This window comes from Microtus pennsylvanicus, chromosome 13 (genome assembly GCF_037038515.1).
Source record: "Microtus pennsylvanicus isolate mMicPen1 chromosome 13, mMicPen1.hap1, whole genome shotgun sequence".
NCBI lineage: Eukaryota > Metazoa > Chordata > Mammalia > Rodentia > Cricetidae > Microtus > Microtus pennsylvanicus.
Genome location: NC_134591.1, coordinates 44468037 through 44484029, shown reverse-complemented (window position 1 = coordinate 44484029; position 15993 = coordinate 44468037). Strand labels below are relative to the sequence as shown.

The 15993-nt window shown below is 37.6% G+C and overlaps 1 protein-coding gene across 7 annotated transcripts in view; it reads right to left on the bottom strand.

The window, feature by feature from the left end:
- Nucleotides 1-3747: 3747 nt before the first annotated feature.
- Tut4 (terminal uridylyl transferase 4) overlaps nucleotides 3748-15993 on the bottom strand; it is a 97697-nt gene continuing 85451 nt past the window's right edge. For 2 of the 7 annotated variants that reach the window (XM_075946843.1, XM_075946836.1), the window contains 6 exons: nucleotides 14185-14300; nucleotides 12284-12471; nucleotides 11617-11717; nucleotides 8059-8506; nucleotides 6215-6373; nucleotides 3748-4452 (listed from right to left, as the gene is read on the bottom strand). In XM_075946843.1, coding sequence (XP_075802958.1) covers nucleotides 4382-4452; nucleotides 6215-6373; nucleotides 8059-8506; nucleotides 11617-11717; nucleotides 12284-12471; nucleotides 14185-14300 — 1083 coding nt within the window. In that variant the 3' untranslated portion in view covers nucleotides 3748-4381. The remainder of the gene's footprint in view (nucleotides 4453-6214; nucleotides 6374-8058; nucleotides 8507-11616; nucleotides 11718-12283; nucleotides 12472-14184; nucleotides 14301-15993) is intronic. The other 5 variants (XM_075946840.1, XM_075946839.1, XM_075946842.1 and 2 more) reach the window with 5 other exon arrangements.

The window sequence follows — 15993 nt, the reverse complement described above, 5'->3', positions numbered from 1 at the left end:
CATATCCAATAATAAAGGTGAAGAAAAAAAGGTTTTGTTCATTTCTTTTTATATTAAGCATACTGACTTCTAAGAGAAACATGAAGCTAGCAAAATGAAAGTTGCATCTTCTGTATTGTTTTATATAATTGTCCTTAGTCTTGAGAGCAATTTTGAAATTTGGCTTTCTTGTATGGAGAAACAGTTGTCATTTCAATTTCCTAGCCGCCTTCTAAGTCTAGTGAATTAGTTTCCAGAAGATAAGCATGGGCTCCATAGCTGTGTTTAAGACAGCACATAAGCACACTTTATAAAAGCGTTGTGCGTATGCACTTATGATAATTCACTAGAATGATTGAAGTTCACCAGATAATAGAATTCTTTTTTTTTTTTTTTGTTTTTTCGAGACGGGGTTTCTCTGTGGCTTTGGAGCCTGTCCTGGAACTAGCTCTGTAGACCAGGCTGGTCTCGAACTCACAGAGATCCGCCTGCCTCTGCCTCCCGAGTGCTGGGATTAAAGGCGTGCGCCACCATTGCCCGGCCCAGATAATAGAATTCTTAACTGACAGGTTTTACTGCTTTACATTTGTCTGTGCACACACAAGTAATATGTGATACCCTGTTTTCTTCATCAAGAAAGACAGTACTGTGGCTGTTTAGTCATCTTACTAGCCCTAAACTTTAACACCTTTTCTTTCAGGAAACACATCACATTATCATTTACAAGGAAAAGTGAGTTAGGAGCTTAATGTTTTATCTGGGAATCATTTTTATGGAAGGCACTGCTTCCTGCAGAGACTCTGAGTTCACTTCCTAGCATCTAATCGAGTAGCTCACAACCACCTGTAACTGAGGTAATTAAACACCCTCTTTTAGACTCAGGGCACCTGTACTCCCAACATGAAAATTTTTAAAAAACATTCATCGTTTTACTCAACTAGAGTAAATCTACAAACAAACAGCATTATTTTCCCATTACTATGCATGCATTTTATTTACAGGAGAAAACAGCAAAATTGTCTACAGGGCCTCACTATAATAGCAGCCTTGGCTGGCCTGGAACTGGGTATATAGACAGGGCTGGCTATGACAGAGACCTACCTGCCCATGTCTACCAAGTACTGGGTTTAAAGGTGTGTGCCACCACATGCAGCTAGTAGTGTGATTTTTAATAATCTTATTTATTTTTGGTTTTTCAAGAAAGAGTTTCACTGTGTAACAGTCCTGGCTGTCCTGAAACTTGCTTTGTACAGACTACCCCCAAACTCAATGAGATCTGCCTGCTTTTGCCTCCCAAGTGCTGGGACTAAAGGCGGGCACCACTATTGCCCATCCAATTTTTAGTTTTTATTTTATTTATGTATTTATTTGGACAGGATTTCTTTGTGTAACAGCCCTAGCTGCCCTAGAACTAGCTCTTGTAGACCAGGCTGGCCTTGAACTCAGAGATCTGTCTGCCTCTGCCTCCTGAGTGCTGGGATTAACTACTTCTGCCACTACCACCTGACCCATCCAAGTTTTTTTTTAATTAATTTATTTATTATGTATACAATATTCTATCTGTGTTATGCCTGCAGGCCAGAAGAGGGCACCAGACCTTATTACAGCCACCATGTGGTTGCTGGGAATTGAACTCAGGACCTTTGGAAGAGCAGGCAATGCTCTTAACCACTGAGCCATCTCTCCAACCCCCCTCCCCCATCCAAGTTTTAATAATCTTAATGGGCCAAGGTAAAACCACCTTTATGTCAAATGGCATACGAATTCTATCAAAAAATATCATTTTAAGAGTGTGTATAGGACTGATCATTTTTTTAACTATTAACTGCTTTTTTCAGACAAAACTGAGCTATTGTATAAATTATATTCTGTTTCTCAGTTTAGAACAGTTTTTGCAAACTGAAGGGCAGATATGCACAAAATTAGTGAATGGAACACTGTCAGAGTAGTAAAATCGGGGTTAATAATATGCTGCCTTCAGGAAAGGGGGCTCAGCTAACATGCTGCCGTGTTGGAATTTTTAAAAGGGTTTCTTTGGTTTTATGTTTTCGGTGAAAATCTTAAATACACAAAAGCAGAAAGAACAGTGAAAAGAGTATCATCCTTTTAATCTCTTGGTTAAATATTTCAATGCTTAAAATACTATATTATCTAATTATTTTTATTATTTAAAGTCTTTTGTAGCTCAGGCTGGCCTGGAGCTCTAGGTTGTAGAGGATGACCTTGAATTTCCTGCCAATTGTTTGAGAGGGGCTCACTATATAATCCTGACTAGCCAGGAACTTGCTATGTCGATCAGGCTGGCTTCAAACTCAAGATCTGCCTGCTTCTGCCTCTCAAGCACTAGGATTAAAGTTGTACACCATCAAGCCTGACAGGCCTTGAATTTCTTAATCCTCCTGCCTCCACCTAGAGAATGATGGGATTGCAGGATGCTCCAAGTTGTTTTTAACACAAAAGCACAGGGAGATCAGGTATATTATTAACAAAAGAGTTGACACCACTTTATGAGACTAATGTAAAAAAAAAAAAAACCAAAAAAACAAAACCATTAAATATACCTGTCCTTAACTTGGGGCTGTAAATATGGCAGGGATATCCTCAACCACCTGCAATTAAGGAATATTCCAAGTGTCTTTCAAGTGGAAAATACAGCAAAAGCCCAGTCTCCTATTTAAGTAATAACACGCCTGAGGAAGCAGAACAAAAATAACACGCTATCCTTAAAATTAGACTTGGTTTTTGCAAACATCTGTAGTTTTATTTGGCAAATCTAATTTAGGGACTAGGGAAAAAAATAACTCACTGTAAAAGGAATAGTTGAAAAATATGCCACTGAATTTCAATATCCACACATTTTATGAAAACATTTTGCTTGATGACTAACTTCATGGCCTATAATGATGGGGCTGAAAATTCGTACTGCAGGTGTTATAACTCAGAACTACCTATATACTACACACAGGTTTATAGTGAGCTGGTCTATCAAACCTATTGTACTGCCAGTTATAAAAAGGTACAGCATCCACACTTCTGTATAGTTCATAAAGTGTATGTTTGTGTAGTTAAAAGCATTTCTATTACTTTAAGGGTGTGATATACTTTGCTGGTAGCCGCCTCACACATCTCATGTTTGTGTGCCTGCTAATTGCAACAAGACACCAAATAAACTGATTGACAGGATCTAAGTTTAAGCAAACTCTGATGTTTGAACAATGATGACATCACCACATCGTGTATTTCTGAGAATACATCCCAGCAGCTACAAGACTAATGACTGATCACCAGTATTGATAAAAAGTAACAATCCTGGCAAGTGTCTGTCCAGGACTCTAAATAGACAGTCTGGCACGTACTATTTCTTCACCAAAAAAAATTTCCTCTCCTTTTAAAAGATTGGCGGCGGCAGGGGGGTTGTAGAGGTGGGGATGGGCTGGAGGAAAGGTATTGCTAGGGACTGAACCCAGTATCTTGCACAAAGTAGGAAAGCTATCTGCAACTCATCTACTTCGATTCAAACTGTAGCATGACATTGTTGCCTTTCTATTTCTCTTCACTGTTCTGCTCTGCAATTTACATTTCTATGATAAAATGGACATGGCATCTGCTTCTGTCACCTTCATATGGTAGTTGTGAAAATCCAATAAGATGAAAGAAAAGACCTTTAAATCTCTAAAACTAAATCTGATTTATAATAGTCACTGTAAAGTTAAATCTTTCCATTATTACAACATATTCCTATCATCTAAACCAGATGAATTAACCAAATTTGACTCGTCAAAAAGATTTATTAACTTAAAATAGAACTTCAAAATACAGACAAAAGCAACTTTCCATTCAAGTTTGAATATATTCAACATACAAGTATGTAAAAGAAAAATTTTTTGAATCTTTGTTGTAATTTTATTTTATTTTTTTTTGACCTTTTAAAAAGTTTTTGGCACTACAAGATTCTGTAAAGAATAGAAGTGACAAATTTAAAACACATGAAATCCTTCCCTAATCCTTAAGAACAATATATATAAAGTCTGGAGCAACCAAAGTATGAATACAGCTAATAGAAAATAAAGAATGTAATTTTTTAAATTCTCTCTTTATACAATTCATCAAGGTTAAACAAAACATAAAACTCCCTTAAAAATAGGGTAATAAAATAGATGAAATTTGTATCACTTATTTTAGTGATACCAGTAAAAACTATAGTTCATATTTATATACAAATAATACAGTGTTTAAAAACAGTCTTAGAATTTAAATAAGCTATCTAAACGTGTGAAAATTTTAAATCAGGACCTGATTTGTTTTGCTTTCCTTAAATGTCACTTTTTCTGCTGAGTGTAACTGACACTGAGGTACGGATACCCTTGAGGCAACAGGATTGGCTGGCTGCTGTGGGTTGCCATTACTCCGACACGTTTCCTCTTGGTGGGTGGGGGCAACGCTCTCTACAGCGACGGGCAGCACATCTGTCTGCTGGAAATAACACAGACAGCAGGCTGAAAGGCTTGTGCCTACTCACCTCACAATCCATTAAGATAAACTAAGAAACTAGTTACACAGTGCTTTAAAAATTCTTATAAAAAAAAAAAGCAGGACAAAACAATTGGAGGGGGAGAGGAAAAAAAAAAGGGGGGGGGGAAGAAAACCCACACACAGAAAAACTGTAAACTTTTCTGACAACTTCCTCTACAGCTCTGCTCAAGAGATAAATCCAACAACCATAGTCAATTTTGTGCCATTCACATTATACCAGTGGTTCTCAGCCTTCCTAATGCTACAACACTTTTATATTCCCTCGTGTTGTGGTGACCCTCAAACCATAAAATTATTTTCATTGCTACTTTAATTTTGCTTTTGTGCTGAATCATAATGTAATGTGTTTTCTGATGGTTCTAGGCAAACCCTGTGAAAGTCACCTGATCTCCAAAGCAGGTTAAGAACTGCTGCTTGCCGGGCTGTGGTGGCGCACGCCTTTAATCCCAGCACTTGGGAGGCAGAGGCAGGCGGATCTTGTGAGTTTGAGACCAGCCTGGTCTACAAGAGCTAGTTCAAGGACAGACTCCAAAACCACAGAGAAACCCTGTCTCGAAAAAAAACCAAACAAACAAAAAAAGAACTGCTGCTCTATTCAAGTATCCAGCATCCAGCAGTTCACAGATCAGAAAAGTTACTCCCTCCTGAGAGACTACTCCCCCTGACCCCCAAGATAGGATTTCTCTGGAGTCTGTCCTGGAACTCGTTCTGTAGACCAGGCTGACCTCACTCACACTCACAAAGATCCCTCTGTCTCTGCCTCCCAAGTGCTGGGATTAAAGGCATGCGCCACCACTGCCATTGAGACAGATACTTTTGAAATAAGAGATTAGATAAAATGGTCTTAGTCCTTAAAATGTATGGTTTGCAATCCTTATTACCTCAGTCACAGCTATTATACTATTAATATAGTAATGGAATAGAATTAATTCTAGAGTCATTCATGCCCTTTTACTAAACAAATCTGACTCAAACACTATTAGATCCTTACAATTTACTACGTGAAGTTGAAACTCCTTTACAGAATTTTTCTGCCTACCTTCCCTATCTAGCATTACAATTTAATAGTAATGGCTATCTAGCATTATCATTACCATCCACCTCCTCTCCCTAGTATTCCCCCCCCCCTTTGTGGCTGGGGTGGGGGTGGGGGAGTTCAAGATAGGGTTCTCAACATAATAGTCCTGACTGTCTTGAACTCGCTTTGTAGACCATCTGGCCTCAAAGTCACTAAGATTCACCTGCCTCTGCCTCCCAAGAGCTGGGATTAAAGGCAAGCACCAGGCCTGGCTGGTTATTTCTTTTTTTTATGTCACCCAAAATTCAGTGACAGATGTATTCCCTTAACTAAGAGCACATTCCTTCCTTCTAAATTCTAGAGTAATAAATAGTTCTCATATTACAAGATGGAATTCAGATGCAATCTCTAGTACCTAAACCCTACCCAGTAGAGGGACTAGGTGACTTCATTCTTCTAAACAATATTTTGTCTGTTTTTTCCATGCTTGGCTCCCCTATTAAACTGTGCATTAATATGGGCAGCTTGGACAATAAATACTGCCTATAGTCTGGCATATTCATACAATATGCTCTCAATAAATATTTACCAAATGCAAATGTTATTCCTAGATTCTGGCCTCCACTGAGATTCCCATTTTAGAATACCCACCCAGTTTGATAATTGATTTGTAAGTACTGGTACCTTGAGCATAGAAGGGTTTGTTGGGCTGAAATCTTGGATTTCCCTGATGCATGAAGTTTTGATGCAAACCATAAGGCCACGAAGCTGGGACAAGGGGGAAATGGGGACGTGGTGCATGTTCCCATGGAATTGGAGGAGTGAGTCCTCGAAATCGTGGCTCTGCATTCCAACAAGGAAAAAAAAAGTATTTTAAAATATTAGTTTACTAATTCAAATATTCCTTCATTCCAGAGACATAAGGAATAACTATCATCAACTATGTATTACACTAATCCAGATACCAAATTTCTTTTAAAGAATCAAGCATTATTATTTGTTCAAATTACTTGTATACACAATATATACAATAATACATCAGTTATATCAAAGATGGCTAATAGAATTTGAAGGTGAGAAGTTTTCTTACCATCTCTAATTAGAATTTTAAAGAACAGACAAAAGTGGCAGAATGGGCACTTTAGAAGGATGGGAATGTATAAAGGCAAGGAAGTCTGGGAATACAAAACAATCACTATCAAACCGAGCATGGTGGCGCACACCTTTAATCCCAGCACTTGAGGCAGAGGCAGGTAAATCTCTGTGAGGATCAAGGCCAGCCTGGTTGACACAATGAGTCCAGGACAGCCAGGGCTACAGAGACCCTGTCTCAAAACCAAAAAACAGACCCTTTCACACAAAACAACCACTCAACAAACAGGAAGATGAAGAAATGGTCAGGTTGGTGGGGATATACATCTCAAAGAATCTTAATACATCATACTACAAAACTTAGGTTTTTACCTTTATAATAATGTCAACTAGTCCAGAATTCTAGGACTGGAAGAAGCTTTTACAAAAAAGTTGAGGTACTGTGGCTGAAAACCTGGGTTTTGGAACCAAACATATGTAAATTCAAATCACAATTCTGAAAATTGCTATGGCTCCTTTTTTATCCTCAGGTTATAAATGGTGATTGAAAAAAAATTTAATCGGCTTACACACACTCTGGAAAACAAACAAGAACACACACACACATACACTGGATCTAGGTAAAATGGGTACTTCCTTAACAGTCTGAGCTTGAGTCCAGGAATTCTCAGTGGAAGGGAAAAACAAACTCCTGAAAGGTATCCTCTAACCTCCAAACATGAGGTATAGCATGTGTAAGCCTGCACAGGTGTACACACAGAAAAAAAAAATTTAATGTGGGCTAGAGATATGGCTCAGAGGTTAAGAGCATTGCTTGCCCTTCCAAAGGTCCTGAGTTCAATTCCCAGCAACCACATGGTGGCTCACAGCCATCTGTAATGGGGTCTGGCGCCCTCTTCTGGCCTGCAGGCATGCACACAGACAGAATATTGTATACATAATAGATAAATATTTTAAAAAAATTAATGAGAGTCATGTTCTTCCTATGGCCAATCTGAGTGCTAGGATTCAAGTGTACAATACCAAATCCATCAGGCTCTCAATTTTATCATTTATAAAATGAGTACCAATAACACTGATGCCAAATAAGGCTGAGAGTGAAAGGAAAACAATAAAAAGAACAATATTTATAAGTATTACATCATTTAATATTCTCAACACTGTTAGACACTATTCATATCCTTATTGTAGAGATGAAACACATGCATAGAGAGAATGTCAATACCTTGTAATAAATGGCAGACAAAATTTAAGTCTTGACAGTATGTGTCCAAAGCCTATACTGTTTACTTTTAATCTAAATTCTATATTCCACCTCTATGAATATAGCTCTTATCCTCCTTTCTTCTCATTGTTACCCAAAATTCAACCAATAATAATACCAATTACTTAACCTTCCCACAACCAAAGATAAAAGAGGAAAAAAGGAAAATTACCCGAATTACCCACTGCACCATTGTTCACCAGGGAATTTGGAGCCACAGTACGAGGCCAATGTCCATCATGAGAAGAGTTAGGGATTGCCATCGGTCTGGCAGCAGGCTGTGCAAAGATGATGCTGGGATCATTCAAGCCAATATTGCTGGGGGTACTGCCAGGTGCAGAGTGGAGCATTGGGCCATGGATGGGCCACGATGGGGCAGGGATCTGGAGGGGGTGCATTGGCAATAATCCCATACTATGCATGGGAGAATACTGAGCTGGTGGTGACTGAGGAAAGTTATACAAGGGCATCTGAACCTGATGAGGGGGCTGGCCTCCCTGTTGGGGTGGGCCAAGCTTAGGCTGGGATCCTGGCTGGGCTGGAGGCGGGGGAATAGTGGATGGCTGGGGAGAATTCTGTGGAAATGGCTGAGGCTGAGGAGAATAAGATGGTGAATCAGACTGCAGGAAAACAGAAAAGACAATTTTAAAAATTAATTTATAAACATTTTAATTTCCTAAAATGAAGATTAAAATATAATAAGCATAGTTATGTCCTTAAGACAGCATATACAGAACTATATGATATATATAATAACAAATAATAAAATCTCCTATTACGTGAAGTTAAAATTTTCCTCAAGGTGCTCAAATTCTCTCATATGGGTAATGGTTCATAAGCATTTCTCTTGCAAGAAAGAGCGAGAACTTAGCATCATTCCCATCATAAACAATGTATTTCCTTTCTAAACTAGAAACAAACACGTAAATAATTCATAGCACTTTCATACAGTTCCCTGAACAACTGTGTTACCAAGCATTGCTACTAAGTACTTAAAATACAATACTAACATGTATGCCTTAAAAGTTTCCTGGGCAGGGAAACCAGGGAGCAGGAAAAGATTACACAAGTAATCACAATAGACCATAATGTATTATTACTATGATTGGACAGGCAGGTACAGTAGTGTGCTATCTCTGAGCAGGCAGAAGGATAAAATCAGAAGATCCCATGTCCTGGTCAGCCTGGGCTACATATTGAGACTATCCCAAAACAAACAAACAACAACAAAAAACCCTTTCACTTATATTATATAATGATAAACAAGGAAAAACTCCCACTTTTCAAGAAATGTAGAGATCAAGGAATTTCCCAGAGGAAGTAACCTTTAAACTGAGACTAAATGTAAATAGAAGGAAATCTGGTAAAAGTCAAGAGGATACAAAGAAGGGAAGAGTATTTAGCAGCAGGAATACCATGTCTATGGGCATGGAAAGACTTAACTGTCTAAGGTAACTGAAATCAGAAAGAAGTATAATAGTACAGTACACAGGTAAGGGATTAACATATCTATTGTGGAATAATTTTTTAAAAGATTGATTGATTTATTATGGATACAATGTTCTGTCTGCATATACGCCTACATGCCAGAAGAGGACTCCAGATCTCATTAAGATAAGGTTGTGAGCTACCACGTGGTTGCTGGGAACAGAACGCAGGACCTCTGAAAGTCAGTGCTCTTAACTTCTGAGTCATCTCTCCAGTCCCAAAATAATCTTTTGTATGCTGTGAAGATGTCTTTGCCAAGTTGCCTTCTAATTGGTTTAATAATAAGCTGAAATGACTAATAGGCAAGAAGAGGGTAGATGGGACTTACAGGGAGAGGAAGAAGAGGAGATGAATCTAGGCATAGGAGAGACGCCAGAGGACAGGAGAGGAAGCAGGAGATGCAAGATGGAAGAGAGATAAAAAGCCATGAGACAAAACATAGATTAATATAAATGGGTTGTAATGGGTTATAATTTAAGTTATAGTAGCTAATGGGACAAGCCTAAGCTATAGGTTGGACTTTCATTAAGTCTCTGTATCATTTTTTTGTGAGCTGGCAATCCAAAGACAAATCTGTCTACATATATCTCTCAGACTGAAGAACTAAACAAAAAACAAAGCAATGAGAGTTCCTGTGACTTGTATATCCCATAATTTCTACAATTTATAAAAAAGCAGTGCAAAACTGCTGAAAATTAGAACTAAACCAGAATCCATTTGCAATTAAAAATAATTATTCTGATTTAATAATAATGAAAAAGAAAAAAAACCCTGATGAAACTAATTAAAAGGGTACAATGAAGCAGAGTGTGGCGACACAGGGCACACACCTTTAATCCCAACACTCCAGAGGCAAGGGAAATTGGGTCTCTGAGTTCAAAGTCAGGCTGGTTTACTCAGCAAATTCCAGGACAGCCAGGGGCTCTGCCTCAAAAAACAAAACAAAACAAAACAAAACAAAAACTGCTACACCTCAGAAGTCCTGAGATTAAAATAGAGGGAAGGAGTGAAACAAAGGACTGTAAGGATTATATGTTTGTTTATTTATTTATTTGTTTCTTTATTACTTAAGTTATTTAAGATGGTCTCAGTGTGTAACCCTACCTGGCCTAGAATTTACCAATGTAGACAAGGCTGGCCTGGAATTCACATAGATCTGCTGGCCCTAATCTCTCAAGTGAGTACTGGTATGTTAAAGGTGTGAACCACAACACCCAAGCAATGATTTCTCAAATTTAAAATATAACACACAGGACATTGAACTTTTGATCCTCCTTTTTTTTTTTTTTTTTTTTTTTTTACCTTCCAAGTGCTAGGATTACAAGTATGTGCCACAGTGCCTGGTTTCTACAGTGCTAGGATCAAACCCAGGGCCTGTGCATGCTAGGCAAGCAAGCACTGTCCCAATTGAGCTACATTCCCTGCCACAATTTATGAGTTTTGAAAAGAATGAAAAAATAGAGCTTGAAGGAAAGAAAAATGTAAGAGAAAACCAGACTGTAAGACACACATTAAGGCCATAAACAAAAGAAGACGGAGCAAATCTGTAGTACTATGTTCTGGACGCATTAAAGCAGAGTTGCTTTGTTAGACACCAGAAAAACAATGTCCATTAAATTCTTAAAGAAAAGTCAGGTGAGAAAAAAGGTAAATAACAAAGAAAACTAGGAGCATCACAGACAAATAATTAGAATATAAGTTTATATACACAGAACATATAGAGAGTTCAAGTTATCTACTAACCTTAGGCAAAAAACTTAAATCTTCATTCATATAACTAATAATGTAAACTACCTAATGTTTCTATTGGGCTTCAACAATGAACTGGAAAATATAAACACCAAATTCAGGAACTTTGTCACCTCTTTTTAAGAAGCTCCTAGGGTAGCTAGGCAGTAATGGAATACCAGCACTTGAGAAGCAGAGGTAGGTGGATCTCTGTGAGTTTGGAGGCCAGCCTGGTCAACAGAGAGAGTTCCAGGACAGCCAGGGCTACACAAGGAGAAACCCTGTATCAGGTGTGTGGAGGGTGGGGGAGGGGGTTGTCCTAGGCTCAAAGCATCACACTGCCTTGGCCTCCAGACATTAGGAACTACCAGTAAAAGTACTCCACAGTGCCTGGCTACTAGTGCACTTTTACAGCAAGGAAATAAAGTGTAAAAGGCTCCAAAATTAAAAGTTGTGAAGAGTCAGATACAATGACTCTCTTCCCGTCAAACTCATTCAAAGGCAGAATACTTACACATTCTGAAGACTGTCTAGTCCTAATGGACTGGTCACCCTGTTGCTGGGCTGAACCAGCCACCTGCTGAGCATTGACAAGGTTGCGGACCAGCTGGGCTGCTAGAGATGACATCACAGAAAAAAAAGTCAAAAGATACAGAAAAAGTGGGTAGTTACATTGTTTTATATCTATAATCTCAATGCTTGAAGCACTGAAACGTAAGGATTTCTGTGAATTCAAGACCTGAGTTACACAGTGTCTCTTGTTTCCATCTCAGGAATACTGGACTTAAAAGACACTTTTCAATCTCCTATATATAAATTGATTTTTTCTTTTTCTGAATTTTTTTTTTAAATGTCACATTGTAGGGCATCAAACCCAGAACCTGGTACATCACAGATTTGCACTTTCACTGAGCTAAACCCCCAGCCTAGATCAACTAAAAAGAATATCTGAAGTCAGGTATTATAACATCTGCAACTCCAGGGAAGCTGGTGTAGGAAGATCATAAGCTTGAGGTTAGCCTGCATTATATAGCAAAACTCTGTCCCCAAAACAAAGTATACTAGTACTGGGGCTGTAGCTCAGTAGTTACCCATGTCCTTAGCAGGCACAGCAGCCTTGATTAGACCCCTATCAACAAACAAATAAACATTCTCAACTATTTTTGATCTTTTGTACTTACCTGCCACACTGCTATTCCTCTGGCGGGCCATCTTGACCTCTGGGCATTCCCGGCGTACATGTCCTGCATCTCCACATATGAAACACCTAAGGTCTCGAGAATCAAGAAGGTCTCGGGAATCTTTTTCGTCTTCATTTCCTTCCTTCTCTTCTTCACTGTCTTTCTTCTTTAGTCTAAACAGTAAACTGCTGATACCAATAATGTGGAGCCAGGAACTTACAAACTGATGATTCACAAACAAACTAAGCCATATACAATGACAAATGAACTAACACATGCAGTTTTATGCTGTTTTTTTTAAATATACTTTCATTTATAACATACTTAAATCATATTTCAATACTTAATTTAAGTATTGTAATCATTTTATAACAGTATTTATTTATTTATTTTTGACACTATATGTTCCTTCCTGGTCTGGAACTCATTATGGAGACTCCAATGGCCTCAGTGTCAAAGATCATTGCCTGTACCTTTCAAGTGCTGGGAATAAAGGGGTATACCACCATGCCCAGCCATACTAAAAAATTTTAATATCAAAGTTTTTTTGGTTTGCTTTGTTTTCGAGACAGGATTTTTCTGTAGCTTTGGAGCCTGTCCCGGAACTAGCTCTTGTAGACCAGGCTGGCCTCGAACTCACAGAGATCTATCTGCCTCTGCCTCTGCCTCCTGAGTTCTGGGATTAAAGGCGTGAGCCACCACCTCCCAGCCTAATATCAAGTTTTGAACTTCTAAATCCTTAGAGATTGATACTTAACTCTACTTCAAAGAAGAAACAGAGGTTTACAGAAAATAAGCACTTGGCCCAAGCTTATTAAAAAACAGTGATAAAAACTAGAGCTTATTCAATTAAAAACTTCCAAACGTTTTATTAAGCCAGATTTGGTAATGAATGTACACATGAACCTGGGACAGCATGAATCACATATAAATCTTTTCTTCCTTTGTCTTTCTTTCTTTCTTTCTTTCTTTTTTTTTTTTTGATGCTGTTTTGAGACAGGGTTTATTACAAGGTTCTGGCTGTCCTGACCTCACTCTCACTAACCACAAACTCACAGAGATCCTCCTGCCTTTACCCACCAGGCACTAGGACTAAAGGTGTGTGCCACCATGCCTAGACCACAGAGGTCTATTTTGAGGTGACACAGAGAACATGTACTTCTCAATTTACACAATACACAAACACATGTATCTCCAGGATTCAGCTTATTATACTTATATTAGTGCTTGTGTGATTATGAAGTCTTTCTTTTTTCTTGTTCCTAACAATTCCAAACACACAATGTGTCAATTAACATTTCTATTAAAAAAAGAATGATTGAGGGCTGGAGAGATGGCTCAGTGGTTAAGAGCATTGCCTGCTCTTCCAAAGGTCATGAGTTCAATTCCCGGCAACCACATGGTGGCTCACAACCATCTGTAATGAGGTCTGCTGCCCTCTTCTGGTCTGCAGACATACACACAGTCAGATATTGTATACTGTATACATAATAAATAAATATTAAAAAAATTTTAAAAAAAAGAATGATTGAAAATCAAATGATATAGGGTACCACTAAACATAAATATCACATTACAAAATTCCACTCAAGCCGGGCAGTGGTGGCGCACGCCTTTAATCCCAGCACTTGGGAGGCAGAGGCAGGTGGATCTCTGTGAGTTCGAGCCCAGCCTGGTCTACAAGAGCTACTTCCAGGACAGACTCCAAAGCTATAGAGAAACCCTGTCTCAAAAAACAAAAACAAAACAAACAAACAAAAAATTCCACTCAAATGAAATTTGACCCAACTGAAAACCTTGAGCTTAAAATTTTAATTTTCATAGTTAAAACACTTCTGAATAAAAGTATATAAATTAGCCTTACATTTATCTATAAAATTGATAGAAAATTGTTTGCCAACCTTTTCCTTTTGGGACAGTCTTTCATATAGTGACCTATTTTTCCACATACACGGCAACAACGATCATTAGGAGCCAGTTCTCCATCTGTTAATACTCTTGAATCAAAGAAGTACTCCTGAAGAAATAATATAATTTTACTATTTAAAAAAATATAAAACTTCCCAAATACAAAGGAAATCAATATGTCAAAAAAATTAAGGTTATATTTAACTATAACTGAAACAATTGGTAAGAATTAAAGTTCATAATTATTGTTAGTATCACAGGTGGTAGCAGTACTAAGTACTTTATAGTCACCAAATTATCTGTAAAATGAAGAGAGGCTACAAATTAAGTGAAATCTCAAAAAAAATATATACAATTTTCCAAAATTATAGACAAAGAAACTGCAGCTCAGAGGATTCAAATTGCTTGTACATGGTAATGAAGTTGGCTAAATCTCATAAATAGAAAACCTATTTAAGGTTTTATCTGTAGCAACTGCAAAACTCATGCTTTCTGTTACATCAGGCTATTTCTACAAAGGAACTGCTCATCTTTCCAAATGGTTTTATGTACAAAAATAATTTAGCTTATTTAAAAAGTAAATGGATTTGAAATTAAACAAAACAAAACAAAAAGCCCACATATATGGGTATTCAACTGTGAGTTTCCATAGACTGTGTACATGCCGGGACCCAGGAGGCCAGAAAACAGCATCAGATCTGTTGAAACTGGAGCTACAGGTAGCTGCAAGCTGCCCATGTGGGAGCTAAGAACTAAAAGTGCTCTCAACCACTGAGCCATCTCCCTAACCAATTATCTTTTAAAGAATAAATAATGTTTACTATATAACATGGAATGTACCTGAAAAGGCCAGAAAACATTTTCCAACCCTTACAACTAAGTTCATGTCTCTTCCATACTATACTATACTATACTATACTATACTATACTAATACTGATACTTCTATACTAACACCTTGCTTATCAGTCTTAGTGCTTGACTTTTCGGGAACACTAGTTTATTATATCAGTAGCATACATCTAGAAGCCAAGAGAGCAAATCTGCTGCCTATATAAATCCATGTAAAAATCTGGGATAAAATTACAAGAAATCCCAATAGAATAAAAAATAATTTAAAAAAATGGTGAGTGTAAAAAAAAACTGAAAACCATACCTATTTCTGGTAGGATTATAAATAGCACAGCTATGCTAAAACAAAACACAAAAGCACACACACAAGAACCAAATCAGTAATTCCACTTCTTGGTATAACCTAATAAAAACAAACATTAATGAAACAAAAACTTAACACATATATTCATTCATAAAAGCACTGCTCACAATAGCTAACATAGAAGCAAACCAATTAAACAACTGAGTGAATAAATATGGTATATTTATATAGTAGAATATTATTCACTCAAAAAGAAATGAAGTACTGACATATCCTACATCATGGATGAAATATGTCTAGTGAAATATGTCTAGTAAAATATGTCTAGTGAAAGAAACCAGGACCCCTCCTCCAAACAAAAGGTATGATTCTAAATGAAAAAGAACAAAAAATAAAATCTATAAAAAGAAGGATAGTAAACTAAGAATGGGAAAGAGGGGCTTTTTTTTTGAGCCCCTCGAAGTCTCAGGAAGTCTTTCTCCTTTCCTTAAAAAATCTGTGCTTCCTCTTCTTTAAAAAAGAGAGTGTGTATGTCTATGTGAAAGAGGTGTGGGGAACTGTAGCACGAATTCTAATTATTCTTAATAAAAACCCAGAGTCAGATATTAGGTGATGAAAGCAGAGAGATCAGGGAAGCAGAGTGGCCAG